The 15,671-nt window shown below is 50.7% G+C and overlaps 1 protein-coding gene and 1 long non-coding RNA gene across 4 annotated transcripts in view; one reads left to right on the top strand and one right to left on the bottom strand.

Moving 5' to 3' along the window:
* Positions 1 to 2,812: 2,812 nt before the first annotated feature.
* The window catches only part of FAM83A (family with sequence similarity 83 member A), a 32,099-nt gene continuing 19,240 nt past the window's right edge, over positions 2,813 to 15,671 (bottom strand). Inside the window, exons 5-6 of one of the 3 annotated variants that reach the window (XM_055287171.1) lie at positions 5,490 to 5,749; positions 2,813 to 3,453 (exon numbers count right to left, since the gene is read on the bottom strand). In XM_055287171.1, the coding sequence (XP_055143146.1) occupies positions 3,350 to 3,453; positions 5,490 to 5,749 (364 nt within the window). In that variant the 3' untranslated portion in view covers positions 2,813 to 3,349. Of the gene's footprint in view, positions 5,750 to 9,047; positions 9,326 to 15,671 lie in introns of those variants that run through there. The other 2 variants (XM_055287170.1, XM_055287173.1) reach the window with 2 other exon arrangements.
* On the top strand, positions 8,968 to 10,508 carry LOC129486777 (uncharacterized). Its single transcript, XR_008659083.1, has 3 exons — positions 8,968 to 9,498; positions 9,718 to 10,057; positions 10,226 to 10,508. It is a non-coding gene; the product is annotated as an uncharacterized lncRNA (long non-coding RNA).

Here is a 15,671-nt window from a genome sequence, read left to right as displayed (position 1 = left end):
GCAAATCCAGGATTTGGAATAGGATATTCAGCAGGGGAACCACTGCATGAGTCCCGCCTGGATTAGGGAGGATAATCTGCTTTACTCAATCTACAAAGTCAGGTGTTAGTATCATCCAGAAACACCCTCGCAGAAACATCTAGAAGAATGTTTGTCCAAATATCTGGATGCTCCATAGCCAAGTTGAAACATGAAATTAACCATCATAAGTCCACCTGGCATCTGTGCACAGCTCCCTAAACTCTTCTTTTTTTTTTTTTGAGATGGAGTCTCGCTCTGTCGCCCAGGCTGGAGTGCAGTGGCGCTATCTCGGCTCACTGCAAGCTCCGCCTCCCGGGTTCACGCCATTCTCCTCCCTCAGCCTCCCGAGTAGCTGGGACCACAGGCGCCCGCCACCTTGCCCGGCTAATTTTTTGTATTTTTTTTTTAGTAGAGACGGGGTTTCACCGTGTTAGCCAGGATGGTCTCGATCTCCTGACCTCGTGATCCACCCGCCTCGGCCTCACAAAGTGCTGGAATTACAGGCGTGAGCCACCGCGCCCGGCCTCCTTAAACTCTTAATCCAATTGACTGGTGTCCTTATAAGAAGAGGAAACTGGAGACACAGGGAGACCCCAGGGGCGCAGGCACACAGAGGGATGGCCACGTGAAGGGGCAGGAAAAGAAAGGAGAAAGGCTATCTGTGAACCAAGAAAAGCGTCCACGGAAGAATCTAGCTCTGTGGACACCTTGGTCTTGGACTTCCAGCCTCCAGAACTGTGAGAGAACACATTTCTGTTGTTGAAGCTGCCCATCGTGTGGTGTTTATGTTTCAGCAGCAGCCCTAGGAACACACCCCTGCCAAACACAAACAGGGAAAGCCCCCCGCAGAGGATTTTGTTACTCTTCCCTTTTCTCTGGGCTGCTTTGTGTGCTTCGTCGGTGGCATCTTCCTTACCTCCAGGGTTTGCATTCTTATTCCTCCACGTTCCTGAAAATCAAGGGAAAGGCCTGCTTGTATTTTTCCGGGGAGACTGGGAAGATAGGGCTCAACGACCTTGGGGATTCTTCACTCACCACCATGTCAGTGGGAGAATCTGGAAATCTCTGTTCTCAAGTCAAGGCCACTAGCCTAGAAAGTGTCTTTGTGTGAATTTGTGAAGGGCGTCCTTGCCTGACTCAGGGAGTGGGCAGTAGGGAAAGATGACCTTGGCAAGCATAGCTATGGTGGACTGTGCCACCGTCTGCATCGCGCCTCTCCATCCACTCCGTGTGCTGCATCATGGTTTCATGCTCTCCTTCACCACATGCTACAGAGGAAATAGGGATGGAGCACCCTAGGAAGCAATTCCTGGGTCAAATGAAATACAGTGAACAACAGCAAGAGGAGGTTGTGTTTATGTTTGCACGTGTGTCTGCAGTATTTACATCCTCTAATAACAGTTCCAACACACGGACACTCTTCAAGAGGAAGCTAGGAAAGTGAGTGACAGTTTCTCTGTGTCCACCGGCTTCTTGGATCAAGTTCAGAAGGTGAAATATTTGGGCTGGACGCAGTCGCTCATGCCTGTAACCCCAGCACTTTGGGAGGCTGAGGTGGGTGGATCACCTGAGGTCGGGAGTTTGAGACCAGCCTGGTCAACATGGCAAAACCCTGTCTACAAAAAATACAAAAATTAGTCGATGTGGTGGCAGGCGCCTATAATCCCAGCTACTTGGGAGGCTGAGGCAGGAGAATCACTTGAACCCGGGAGGCGGTGGTTGCAGTGAGCTGAGATGGTGCCTGGGCAACAGAGAAAGACTGTCTCAAAAAAAAAAAAAAGTGAAATATTTGAAGAAGCTGCTTTGACATTTTCATGACAGGCTAGCAGGGTCAGCAGGAAGACTATGTGAAGGCAAGGCAGCCCTTCCTCCCCTACATTCTGGAGGGACAGAGAGTGAAGGTGGTATCGGGTTATCTGATTATTTGTCTCACTTGTGGGAGCAAAGCTCCTCACCAATGTTCAACCAGGGAGGACTGACTGTGCCCTTGGACTGTCTGTGGCACCACTGTAGCATCCTGTGGGTCCAGAGAGATACCTTTGGTCTCTGGGCTCTTATGATGTAGATGGAGAGACAGGAGAGCAGTATCTGATGAGGACCAAGTGCAGGTAACAGATCATTCCTAGGAGAGAGGGGCTCTGAGGAGCAGGGTTGATCGTTAGCAACCCACACCTCATCCATGTTGGCTGACTGTCCTGTAGATAGGTCCTACGATCCTAAGTCCCAGGTTTGGGAGATGCGTTTCACCCTAGGTAAGGTACCCCAGGACATGAAGATCATAGTATTTCTTCATTCTTTCATGTTCTTCATGGTGGCTGTTCACATGCGGGTCCCTCCCAGCCCTCTCTGTGCCCTGGGAGTTCTTTGAGGCTGATAGATGCGCGTCCTGGAGCTGACACAGTGCCTGGCACAAGGGAGATGCCAAGCTGTGGCTGTTGAAATTCACACTGTAGTAGAGACTCCATATGTTTAAAGACACGGAGTGACACTCTAGCAAGCAGGCCCCGGCGAGGGAGGTACAGGTGTGATTATAACCCAGAGCAGAATTAAAGATGGAACGTGACCCGGTATTGTAGGATTTGAAAGTTGGATAAAGACTTGTTCTGGCTTTCAGACAGACAATTGCCAGGTGTGTCAAACCACCCCTAATCCTCTGGTGGAAATAGTATGTGTATCGGGGGGTCTTGGGAATCCAGAGCAATGGCACAGCCTGGTGTTGGGGGGTCTCAGAGGCTGTGTCACTCGGGCAAAGCTAGATCATGGTGCAGGAAGAAACAATCTCCAAATCGCAGTGGCTTAAACAACAAAGGTTTCTTTCTTGCTCACTACATATCCATTGCGGGTTGGTGGGGTGGGAGTGGGGGATTCTGCTCATCGCTTAGGACCCCAGGCTGGCAGAGGAGGGCTTCAACTGGAGAGCTGCTTCCATGAGGCAACCTGTACCCAGGCTCTCAAAGCTTCTGCCCAGAAGTGACCCTCAGCCGTTCTGCTCCGGGGCAGCCCCGACCTAACCTTCCAGCAGGCAGCGCATCACATGTTACAGGTGCCCAGGAGAGGAGAAACTGCACCTTTGTCAACAAAGATGGCCACGGAGGGGAGACTGCTGATGGAGGGTGGTCAGGAGTAGGGGGGCTTGTTCCTCCTGCAGGTTCTCCCCTATCTCCCAGGACTGAGCTCGACACAGCCACAGGCTGAGGCCTTTGGAAAGCTGGGCTTGGGAGCTTCTGTGACCTGGCAAGTTTTGCCTTCCTTAAACTTTCTCAGCAGATGGTGAAATCTAATTTGGAATGTTCAGCCGGGCCCAGTCATTCTAACCTCATCTCAGCCATCAGCTGTGAAACAACAAGGTCAGGGCTGAAGTTGAGAAAGCCATCAGGAACCAAAGCGTTGTTTGTTTTTTTGTTTTTGTTTTGTTTTGTTTACTTTCAGGAACTAAGGAAAAAAGTGAAGGACAGGAATACAGTAATTAATAATAACAATAATAATAAAAGAAACCAGAAGCCAAGGTGCCCCAGACCATGCTGGGAGCAGTGGAGAATTGAAACAGAGGGCTGGATGGGCAGAGGGGACTGGGGAGGGTGCCACAGGCCATCAGGGGTCAAAGGGCACCAGGAGGAAGAGCACTGTGCTCTCGGCCCTCCACGGCGAAGGCTGAGCTTCCCCCTCAGAAACAGACAAGGGAGGAGAGGGCCTAGAAACAGGAGAAGGATGTGGAGTTGGCACCTGCTCCCCTCTGGCTGCCCAGCGTGGATCACACACCACTGACCCCGCTATCACACCTGAGGTGCAGGGTTAACTGTTACTTTCTCTGGGAAGTGTCCCTGATGTCCCACCCACCACAGGGCTGGCCAACCCTCTTCTATGCTCTCTTTTTTTGTTGTTGTTTTTTCTGTGATGGATCTCCCTTTGTTGCCCAGGCTGGAGTGCAGTGATGTAATCTCAGCTCATTGCAACCTCCGCTTCTTGGGTTCAAGCAATTCTCCTGTCTTAGCCTAATTTTTGTATTTTTAGTAGAGATGCGGGGGGTGGGGGTAGTTTCACCATATTGGTCAGGCTGGTCTCGAGACCAGGTAATCCACCTGACCTCAGGTAATCCACCCGACCTCAGGTAACCCACCCACCTTGGCCTCCCAAAGTTCTGGGATTACAGGCATGAGCCGCCACGCCCAGCCCCTCCTTTATGCTTTCTAAGCATCCTATATTTATTTGCACTCAGCTAGGCTGTGCCCTCAGGACCTAGTTCCACCCCAGGAACAAAGAGGGGCACTGTGAATTGAGAAGGAATGAATGATGGGGCTTGTGAGGTTCAGCATTTATTTCTCAGGAGGTGACCAGGCTGGTCAGAGGCACCTGGATCTGGGGACCGCTGAGCCCTCCCTGCTGCTCAAGACTGGCCTGGGCACTGCAGTGGGGCCAGTCCTGGCCCCTGACAACTCAAGCTCCTAGGTCCAGTCTAGACTCCAGGGACCTCCAGGCCAGCCCAAGGCTCTTTGAAGCAAGAATCTGAGTCTACTAAACTGCCTTGTCCAACCTGACCCCCCTAACTCCTCAGCTAGCTCCATCCCTGGTGGCTACAGCTTCAGATGGCTCCCCCATACAACTCACAGATACGGGTTCTGGGGCCTCGCCCCTAACTCATCGGGCCCAGGGATACCCTCGTATTAGCCTTTCCTAGGAGGAGCAGTTTCCCCAACTCTCCCGAAACATCCAGAACGTTCCCACACCTTCTCCTCAGTCTGTCTTTCCTGAATTTCTTGAGAGTGGACCATTCCTGGGCACTGGGAACCAGAAGTACCAACCTATCATCTACCTCTCGGTGCCTCTGTTTACCCATTTGTAAAACTTGGGCTGCATTTCCTGCTTCTTAGGGAGTTTTGGGGACCATTAATATTAAAGCCCGGGATGATCTCTGGAAGACAGGGACTCTGTTTTCATGATTTTGTCCTCTAGCTGCCCCACAACCTCCCTGGAACCTTCTGGAATGTGCTGCACAGGTCAAACTAGAGCAGGGAACCCAAGGACTGGTGAGGGCGGGTAAGTGGATGGCCTGGGGCCTGGGAACATTGAACCATGGCAATGATTTTGAGTGTCTTTTCAAAGGGAAGTGGCTCAACGCCACTCGTCGTTGAGGTGGGTCTTTGGGCCTCAGGGAGTGCCCAGCCCTGGGCCTGAGGAGGGCAGCAGGGGAAGGGACCTTCAGAAGTGAGGGGAGGCCTGCAGGAAGGGCCTCCAGGTGGGAGTCAGCCTCGGCACCAGGCCCAGCTGCTCCAGCTGCAGCCGCGTGGGCCTGTAGGCCCCCAGGTTGCTGTAGACGGCGGCGGGCGGGCCGTCGTGGGGCCGCGGGGAGAGGTGGGCCTGGGGACTCGGGGCTCCCCAAGGGCCGTGGTGGGGCTGGAACCGGGGCGGTGGAGGCGGGTGTGGGGCCGCGGGGCTGCCGGGCCCCGAAGACGCCGACACACTTCGGGTACGGGGGTGGCTGCCCGCCGAGCGGCCGCTGAAGGGGTTGGAGGACGTGCGGTCACTGGCTGAGCCACTGCTGCTGCTGAGGCGGCCATTGGCCGGGGCTGCTCCGGGCGGGACGGGGGCGACCAGCCGCGGGGACTTCAGGCCCATCACGGGCTTGGAGGAGGCGTAGAGGTGGCGGAACTCCTCGTCAAACAGCTCCACCGCCTGGCCTGTGAACTTGGAGAGGATGTTCCGGTGCACGTGTCCGCAGAGCCAGGTGAAGCTGGAGGGGAAGAGGAGAGAGTGATGGAGGAGAAGGTGGCAGGAGGGGGAGGGGAGGAAGAGGGAGGTAGGAGGTGGAGGAAGGAGAAGGAGGGAGAGGGGAAGTGGGAGGGGGAAGAGGAGGAGGAGGAGGGGGAAGGGAAGTGGGAAGGGGAGGAGGAAGAAGAGGAGGAAGAGGAGGGGAGAGGGAGGAGGAGGAAGAGGAGGACAGATAGGAGGCTTCGCCGGCCCAGGCCCCAAGATCCTCCTGGGGGACCAGTCTGGGAGTTGTGGGTCCCCTCCCGGGGCAGGGACGTAAGGGGACCAACCCAGGCCCACTGCCCCTCCTCTCGGGCTCATTTCATCCTGGCAGAAATCCTGAGAGGGAGACATTGCGACACCTCTCTTACAGACGACAAAACTGAGGCTCAGGGGCCAGAATGTGTTTGCAGGTGAATAATTAAGATGCCAGAGCGAATCCCTGGCCTCAAGGCTCCCTCCTGGTTCTCAGATTGCAGCCCCTTAGAGGCTCCCTGAGGAGGCAGAAGGGGGCTGAGTCCCAGGCGCCCGGACTTTGTGCTCAGGGTAGTTACCCAGCAGCCGGGGCCTTCTCGTCTCCACCTGTGGAATGCGGAGCGCTAGCGCCTTTAACCACACAAGGGTAGAGGGGAAAGCCCCTGCAAAAGGCGGCTGCTCTTGGGAAGCTGGGCTGTGTTTTCATGAAAATCTAAAGCGTTCCTGAAAGAGGATTCGGCTTCATTTTCAGGCGCGGGGACCCAGCAGGGATGAGTGGAGGAGGAGCACCATGAGCCTCCCGGAGACGCTGACAGGAGTGGTTTATGGAGGAAGCACCCAGACACGGGGCGGGGGCTGTCGGGGGGAGGGGTGGTGGAAGACACCCTCAAGGAGAGGCCTAGGGCCACCACTTATAGGTTTTAGGGAAAAACAAAATGCCTAAGGCAGTTATTACTTTGTGTGATTCCCAGATTTTTTTTTTTTTTTTTGAGAGTCTTACTCTGTCACCCAGGCTGGAGTGCAATGGTGCGATCTCTTCCCACTGCAACCTCCGCCTCTCGGGTTCAAACGATTATTCTGCCTCAACCTCCCGAGTAGCTGGGATTACAGGCGCCCGCCACCACGCCCAGCTAATTTTTGTATTTTTAGTAGAGACGGGGGTTCACCATGTTGGCCAGGCTGGTCTCGAACTCCTGACCTCGTGATCCTCCCGCCTCGGCCTCCCAAAGTGCTGGGATTACAGGCTTGAGCCACGGCGCCCGGCCTGCTTCCCAGATTTAACTCAAAATCTTTTCTGTTTCCGATAGAAAACTCCTTTCGTTCCTCCCCCTGCTCCCTCAATGCCTGAAACTCTGGTAACAGCATAGACCCTTCCCCCCATCCAGAGCACCAGGCTAGAGGCTCCTGGGCTCCTGCTCAGGTGAACTTGAAGCAAGGGGAGGAAGATGGTTGGGGGAATGGTCGCCGAGCCGAGACAGCGCCAGAGCTGAGCAGAAACGGGCCCGCCAAACATAGGGTCGCAGCCCCCAGCCCCCAGCCCCCAGCCCACCTGTCTTGCCACCCAAAGGCCTGGCCTCAGCCCGGAGTTGGGAGTTCTCTGCTCTGTGAGGCAGGGTGGGGCCTCACAAGGCTCGGATAATCCTGGGAACAGCGATGAGGCTTTGTTTAAACCTCACCTCCCGCCGGGAACCACCCACACCCCCAGAGCGGTGAGCAGCTGATGCCGAGCCAAGGGCCAGCCGCGCCACGGGACAGGAGGCAAGCGCAGGGACAAAGGGCCGCTCTGCACTCAGAAGCCAGTCGCCCTATGTTGTCTGAATCAGGCGCGTGGGGCAACATAGCTGCTGCTTTGCTCAACAGAACAAGTCCAAAGAACAAGTCCAAAGACGTCCTGGCAACTCCTCAGGTCCCCAGCACCTGTGTCCCCGATTGCACTGTGCCCCGCCCCAGAGCCCCCCCACACCTGCACACCTGCACATCTCATGCTTTAGCTTTTTTTTTTCTTTTCTTTTTTAATTTTTTTTGAGACGCAGTCTTGCTCTGTCCCCCAGGCTGGAGTACAGTGGCGTGATCTCGGCTCATCGCAACCTCTGCCTCCTGGGTTAAAGCAATTCTCTGCCTCAGTCTCCAGAGTAGTAGCTGGGATTACAGGTGCTTGCCACCACGCCCGGCTAATTTTTGTATTTTTAGTAGAGACAGGGTTTCGCCATCTTGGCCAGCCTGGTCTTGAACTACTGACCTCGTGATCCACTTGCCTCGGCCTGCCAGAATGCTGGGATTACAGGTGTGAGCCACTGCACCTGGCCATGCTTTAGCTTTTATACTTTTGATCACAGCCCATGAGCAGAAATACGTTTCCTTTCTTTCTTTTTTTTTTTTTTTTGAGACAGAGTCTGGCTCTGTCGCCCAGGCTGTAGTGCAGTGGCACGATCTCGGCTCACTGCAAGCTCCGCCTCCCGGGTTCATGCCATTCTCCTGCCTCAGCCTCCCAAGTAGCTGGGACTACAGGCGCCCACCACCATGCCCGGCTAATTTTTTTGTATTTTTAGTAGAGACGGGGTTTCACCGTGTTAGCCAGGATGGTCTCGATCTCCTGACCTCGTGATCCACCTTCCTCGGCCTCCCAGGGTGCTGGGATTACAGATGTGAACCACCACACCCAGCCAAGATGTCTTTCAATGAACCAACATTCTTAATTGTAATATAGTCAGATTAAGCAAACTTTTATGGTCAATGCTTTTTTTTTTAATGTGTGTATGTTTTCTTTTTAAAGAAATCTACTAAGAGTTTTAGTTTATTTTCAACATTCAAATTATTTTCGTCTATTGCAAGTTGATTTGTAAACAAATGAGTGCGTGGTGGGTAGTAATCCGGTTTTACATACGGGGAGTTATTTTTTCCAGTTCCTCCTTTCCCCACTGCTCTGGCATGCCCTGTGGTGTGTGAGTCTGTGCCTGAGCTCTCTGTTCTGTGCGTCAATTTGTCCCTCCTCCAATGACACATTGTCTTGATCACTGCAGTTTCATGACAAGCTCTGAACTCTGGTAGGGCAAGTCCTCCCTGCTTGTTATTCTTCTTTGGATTTATCTTGGTTATTCTTGGAAGAGCACATTTTTCATCATGACCCACAAGTACATAACCACACAATAATTTCCAGAACATCCTTTACCTCAGCGTGCTCTGATTATTTTTATTCTATTCCGTGTCATTGAAAAAAAATGCTAGACATCACTAAATTGATTTCACACCCCACTAATGGATGGTGAGGCACAGTTTGAAAAACTGTATTCTTTCAGGACACTGAATGGTCAGAACCCAATGTGCTTTTATTCATTCATTCAACAAATATTCATGGCCATGTATAATGTATCAGGTGCTGTATTTACTGTACTTCATGCCAGGAAAGCAACAGAGAAGAAAACATACCCAGTCCAGTCCCTGACCTCATGTCGTTTACAATCTTGGCTAATCAAGTTCACAAATAAATAATTCCAAATCATGATGGGAGTGAAGCCATAGAGGATAAGAGGGCTCAGGGTGGGGTGATCAGAGGTCTCTGAGGCAATGATCTGGAAGCTGCCACCTACAAGATGAGGAGTTAGCAAGATAGAGACAGCAGGAATGAGCTCTCCGACGGAGGGCATGAAAGCAAGTGCAAAGGCCGAGACTCAAAAGAGCATGAAAGACTGAGGAAGCGGCCAGTGTGGCTCCAACACAGTGGAAGAGTGGGGGAATCCTACTGAGATAGAGGCCCTGGTAAGGATGTAGATTTTTGTTGTTGTTCCTAGGAGCAGTGGCGAGTATTGAAGGATTTTAAAGTGGTTTGATCTGGTTTGTATTTCTGCTCCTGGGAGAGAAAACCCATGGGTGCCAGTGGGGGCAGGGCAGGAGGCCAATTAGAAGCAAGGATGATGTCTTGCCGTTGTTCCCCATGCTGTTCCCAATGCCCAATTTTGCCTGCCTCTTCCCCACCAGGGCTGAAATAATTCTCATCCTTCAAGGCCCAACTCCAGCCAATGGCACTGACCTCCCAGACCTGCCAGGCAGAAGCGGTGGCTCCCTCTCAGCTGACCCCAGAGCACTTCCTTAGCTCCTGCTGATCTCGGAGCACACAAACCAATCCACTCTGGCCACTCAGCAATTTTTCTTGATGGCCCTGGCATGGCACCTATGCTGGGGTCAGACCCTCAACCAGCCCTTCAGTGTTGAAATGCACAACCTCAGCCCTTTAGCCTCAGCGGAGGAGGCAGGGCTCTTCAGTTTGGGAGAACCATATACAACCAGAAGGAGGGGCCAAAATATCTGAAGCCCCCAGGTAGCGGGGCTAAAAGAAAGGGATAAATGGCCTCTTCTGTTTTTTTTCACTGGAAACAACTCTAAGGGGAGACTGGTCCCAGGGAAGACGATCCCCTGAAAGGCTAGTAAGCAGATCACCTTTGAATGTCAAGGGCAAAATCATCGTTGGTGTCCTTGCTCCTTCCAGGAGCTGGCTCCTCCACAGCTCTCAGGAATGACAGTAAACACAAACGGCCCTGCATGTATTCAGGCTATGGCCGCCTTTCTCCTGGGCTGCACATCAGGCTAACAAGCCCAGCCCTCAGCTTCACAGGGATTGGAGAGCTGGTGACCCTAGTCAAGGAAGCTGGTGACCCTAGATCAGTTGCCTCCCCTCTCTGTGCCTAAATCCCCCACCCCACTTCTGTCAATTAGGAGGATGATGCCTTCTTCAAAGTGTTGTCATAAAGATTAAATCCTTATTAAAGTCTGTTTTTTTTTTTTTTTTTTTTTTGAGACAGTCTCGCTCTGTCACCTAGGCTGGAGTGGATCTCGGCTCACTACAACCTCTGCCTCCCAGGTTCAAGCAATTCTACTGCCTCAGCCTCCCAAGTAGCTGGAATTACAGGCACCTGCCACCACACCTGGCTAATTTTTTGTATTTTTAGTAGAGACAGGGTTTTGCCATGTTGGCCAGGCTGGCCTCGAATTCCTGACCTCAGGTGATTCACCCGCCTCGGCCTCCCAAAGTGCTGGAATTACAGGCGTAAGCCATGGCGCCCAGCCTGATTTTTTATATTTTTAGTAGAGACGGGGTTTCACCATGTTGGCCTGGCTGGTCTCAAACTGCTGACCTCAAGTGACCCACCCTGCTCAGCCTCCCAAAGTGTTGGGATTACAGGCATGAGCCACCACACCCGCCCTTATTAAAGTTCTGATCACACCTGGCCCAGTCCCTGACATCCTTCAGCAATGTTAGTTCTGCTTCCTCCTGCCCCTGCCCAGGGCGAGGGCCCCCCAGCTGCGTGATGGACTCTGGAAGGGCAAGTGCAAATTAAAAATGAGATGCTTAATTCTTCCCACTGAAAATAAGGGAAGAGACCTTCCCCTTCTTCCTTTTCTACTTCAAAAATTTTAGCTGTATGCAAATCACACTCCATCTTCCGGTGTTCTGGAAGAAGATGGGCCTGACTGCAGCTGTCCTCTGACTCCACAAGCAGAACCTCCCTACTGTAATGGGTTAGATCCACTTCACTATATAAAAGAGTGAGGTTTTGTTCTGCCTGCTGTCTCTGTAGTGAGTTGCCCATCACATGCATCATATTCTGGTCAAATGCTTACTTGATAACACAATTGTTTTCCTTCACTTCTACTTTCGTAGGGAAGTTTTCTGAGAGGAGATTTTGTTTTTCATTTTAATTCCCCAGTAGCTCCTGTAAGACAGGGAGAGATGAACTCCACTCCCGTCTGCCTTGTGTGGAAATGGTTTCAGACTTCTCTGCTGGCTTCTTTACTCGGAGAGTGGGCTGGGCAGCGGGGGCTGAGAGGGGTTAGGGGTTGGGGGCTGGGGGAAGGCATGTTTCTCCAGCACTTTCCCTCTAACAAACCCTGCAGAAGGATAACACACAGGAAGGGCCCTTACCTCCTGGAATAATGCTTCACAAATAAAAAAATTAGAATACTTTCATAATAATAGCTCTTTTCTTTCTTCTTCTTCTTCTTTTTTTTTTTTTTTTGAGACAGAATTTCGCTCTTGTTGCCCAGGCTGGAGTGCAATGGCGCGATCTCGGCTCACTGCAGCCTCTGCCTCCTAGGTTCAAGCTATTCTCCTGCCTCAGCCTCCTGAGTAGCTGGGATTACAGGCATGGGCCACCACAAATGGCTAATTCTGTATTTTTAGTAGAGATGGGGTTTCTCCATGTTGGTCTGGCTGGTCTCGAACTCCCTACCTCAGGTAATCTGCCCACCTCAGCCTCCCAAAGTGCTGGGATTACAGGCGTGAGCCACCGCGCCCGGCCAATGATAGCTCTTTCCTAATTCACAGAAACCCACTGGAAAGTGAGGTCAAACCACTTTATACAACAGACCAATGTTAGTTAAGCATAAAAATGCTGGTAACAGTAATAATCACGGCCTGCCTGGTAAAACTCACTAATCTTCTTCAAACAGACCCTGCTTGGAATTATAATTATTAATATCAAAATAAATTTGAAAGTATAGTAATACCAATGTCTTAAACAACAATACACTCTTAAGTGACCTTTTTTTAGTGCATCTCAGATGCCCAGCAGCAAAGTATTTACACTTGCTGTTTTACTTAATTCTACAACAATTCTAATACAAATGGAGTGTGTTATTATTTTCCATTTTGTTCTGATGAGGAAACAGGCCCAGAGAGATGACAGGTACACAGCTATTAAAAGTTGGGAGGCTGAGGGGGGAGGATCACGAGGTCAGGAGATCGAGACCATGGTGAAACCCCGTCTCTACTAAAAACACAAAAAATTAGCCGGGCGTGGTGGCGGGCGCCTGTAGTCCCAGCTACTCGGAGAGGCTGAGGCAGGAGAATGGCATGAACCCGGGAGGCGGAGCTTGCAGTGAGCCGAGATTGCGCCACCTCACTCCAGCCTGGGCGACAGAGTGAGACTCCGTCTCAAAAAAAAAAAAAAAAAAAAAAAAAAAGTTGAGTATAGAAGCTGGGAACAGTGGTTGATGCCTGTAATCCCAGTACTTTCGGAGGCCGAGGAGGGCGGATCACTTGAGGTCAAGAGTTTGAGACCAGCCTGGCCAACATAGTGAAACCCCTGTCTCTATTAAATATACAAGACAATTAGCTGGGTGTGGTGGTGCACGCCTGTAATTCCAGCTACTCAGGAGGCTGAGGTGGGAGTATCGCTTAAACCAGGAGGCTGAGGCTGCAGTGAGCCAAGATCACACCACCACCACTCTAGGCAACAGAGCGTCTCAAAGAAAAAGAGTGGGGTATGACCTAATACATTCAAATTCTTGTTCTTCTAGGGGAAAGCATAATGTATGAGATATTGTTTGGTTTAAAAGTGAAATGATATGGATTTGAGGATTCGTCGGTGGAACAATTCATATTTTGAGAAGTTGAAGACAGACATTCTATTTTCCTGAAGGTGTTAAAGGGAAGTTTATCTTGGGAATGTGTTTCAGCGTAATCTGCCCAGCATTTGACACCATTTGGTAGAGGGAGGAAGCCCCCACTCCTAGTGCAGTTCTGATCTCCCTGAAATGTTTGAAATCCCTCCCGGTCGCTTAAGCTCCTTCATCAGTTTTCATCATGCGCACAGATAATAAGAACTTGTTTCTCAGCCTTTTATCTTTACATCTCTGTTTCCAAATGACTGTGTTCCCAGGCCTTCTCCTTTCTTCCACAGAGATAACCGCCCCATGGTCGTGTGCAATGCAGCTAGTGGGTCCTGGGAGGGTGCAACATTTCTCAAAAATAATTGCCTAATCTTGAACTTTGGGGCAGGACGTTATAGATAAGAGCCTCTGGGTAAGAGGAGGTTTTTTAAAAAAACATCCAAACTTTGATCTATTGAAGTTCAGATCACTTTATTTATTTTTTATTTTTTTATTTTTTTTGAGGGAGAGTCTCACTCTGTCACCCAGGCTGGAGTGCAGTGGTGTGATCTCTGCTCACTGCAGCCTCTGCCTCCCGGGTTCAAAGTGATTCTCATGCCTCAGCCTCCCCAGCAGCTGGGATTACAGGTGCGTGTCACCATGCCCAGTTAATTTTTGTATTTTTAATAGACACAGGGTTTCACCATGTTGGCCAGGCTGGTCTCAAACTACTGACCTCAGGTAATCCACCCGCCTTGGCCTCTCAAAGTGCTGGGATTACAGGCGTGAGCCACAGCACCCGGCCCAGATCACTTTAAAGTGTATCATGTTTTGGGGCTACTGAGGAGACAGCTCAACTGCACCTGTTCTTTGATTTCAAACTGTACCTGTACCTGTTCTTTGATTTCTTCCCCATGTTCAGGGAATCCTCAGCTATTCTAGCCCTCAGCTCAACCTCCTTCTTCCCTTTAGTGATGCAAAACCTGAGTTCCCCAGGGAAGAATGTGTGCCTTGAAATGGAGTGTCAAGAGTGCTGCAAGAATCCCTCAGCTAATATTCACAATCACCGAAAGGGAGAAACAACCCAATATCTATTGATTGATGACCAGATAAACCAAATGTGGTCCATCCGGTCCATGGAATATTGCTCAGCCATGTAAATGGAGGAAGCACTGACACACGCTACAGCTCGGATGAGCCTGGAAAATGTTATGTTAAGTGAAAGAAGCCAGCCACAAAATGCCACATATTGAATGATAATTCCATTTACATGAAACACCCAGAACAGGCACTTACACGGGGACCCTCAGTGCTATGAAGGACATTCTAGACCTCAAGGCAAGCTGGGCAGGAAGGTGTGAACTGCACTTGTGTGAATGTGCCTCCTAAGCCATATTCTCTTTTTTTCCATAGCCTTGTTCTCCTACCTTCAAATTCTAAAAAGTTTGAGGACAGAATGACATATTTTAGAGATTCTTCTCTGAAAACTTGCCCCACCTTAGGCCTGAGTGAAGGGTAGCCATGTTTTTGCCACATGCCAAGTTCCCTTCTGCCACCCCTGCCCCAGCCACAGGTTACTGGACACCAGACTCAGAGACAGCTCACCCACTGGTTGGTGATCTGGGCTGACCGAATGGTTGGACCAGGGGTGATGGTGGTGGGGGCTGGGCTGGGAAGCCCCAAAGTTTAGGGATGAGGAGGTCAGATTTAACTTATACAATCCATGAGGCAGGAGAGAGAACCAGAAAAAGTAGCTAAACAACAGGCCTGTGGACCCATGAAAGCCAGAGTGAGCAGCTTTTACCCTAGCTTTTCCCAGACTTGGGGAGGCCTGGCAGCCCCTGGTCCTGCCCTTGGCTGTGCCTGAGATTAACTGCCACAGCCTTACAACTTCCCCTCCCTTCCGCCTTTACTTAGCCAGTTTAAGTAGATTTTCTGTGCCTTGCAGTGAAACAGCCTTGACGAACTTAATAGGAACCAAAATGTGGAACACAGTGCACGAAGGTCCTTGTTGTATTTGGGAAGAGAGGAGAATTATTACACAATTTTGGACTTTGTTTGGAAAATGTGCAAAGTATTTTAAAAACTGAAGGAGTCCCATTAAAAAAGTAAAAATATAAATTATTAAGCTTTGTAGCAAGCAGAGAAAAAAAAAGGAGCTAAGAAAGAAGTAATATGAAAACCTCTCCATTCAACTGCAAACACAAAAGGGGAAAAGCAAAGCAAAGTCAAAATATAAATATTAGAAATAAATCCAGATAGATCAGCAATCACAATAACTAAGTGGATTATACCTATTAAAAGATAGAGATGATAAAATTATACTTTTAAAACCTTTAATGAGGCTGGGGGCGGTGGCTCATGCCTGTAATCCCTGCACTTTGGGAGGGTGAGGTGGGTGGATCATCTGAGGTCAGGAGTTCGAGACCAGTCTGGCCATCATGGCAAAAACCCATCTTTACTAAAAATGCAAAAATTAGCCGATCGTGGTGGCAGGCGCCTATAATCCCAGCTACGTGGGAGGCTGAGGCAGGAGGATCACCTGAACCTGGGAGGAGGAGGTT

The sequence above is a fragment of the Symphalangus syndactylus genome, chromosome 7 (genome assembly GCF_028878055.3).
Source record: "Symphalangus syndactylus isolate Jambi chromosome 7, NHGRI_mSymSyn1-v2.1_pri, whole genome shotgun sequence".
Classification (NCBI taxonomy): domain Eukaryota; kingdom Metazoa; phylum Chordata; class Mammalia; order Primates; family Hylobatidae; genus Symphalangus; species Symphalangus syndactylus.
Note: the sequence above shows the minus strand (reverse complement) of the source record. Positions and strands in the feature narration are given on the sequence as shown.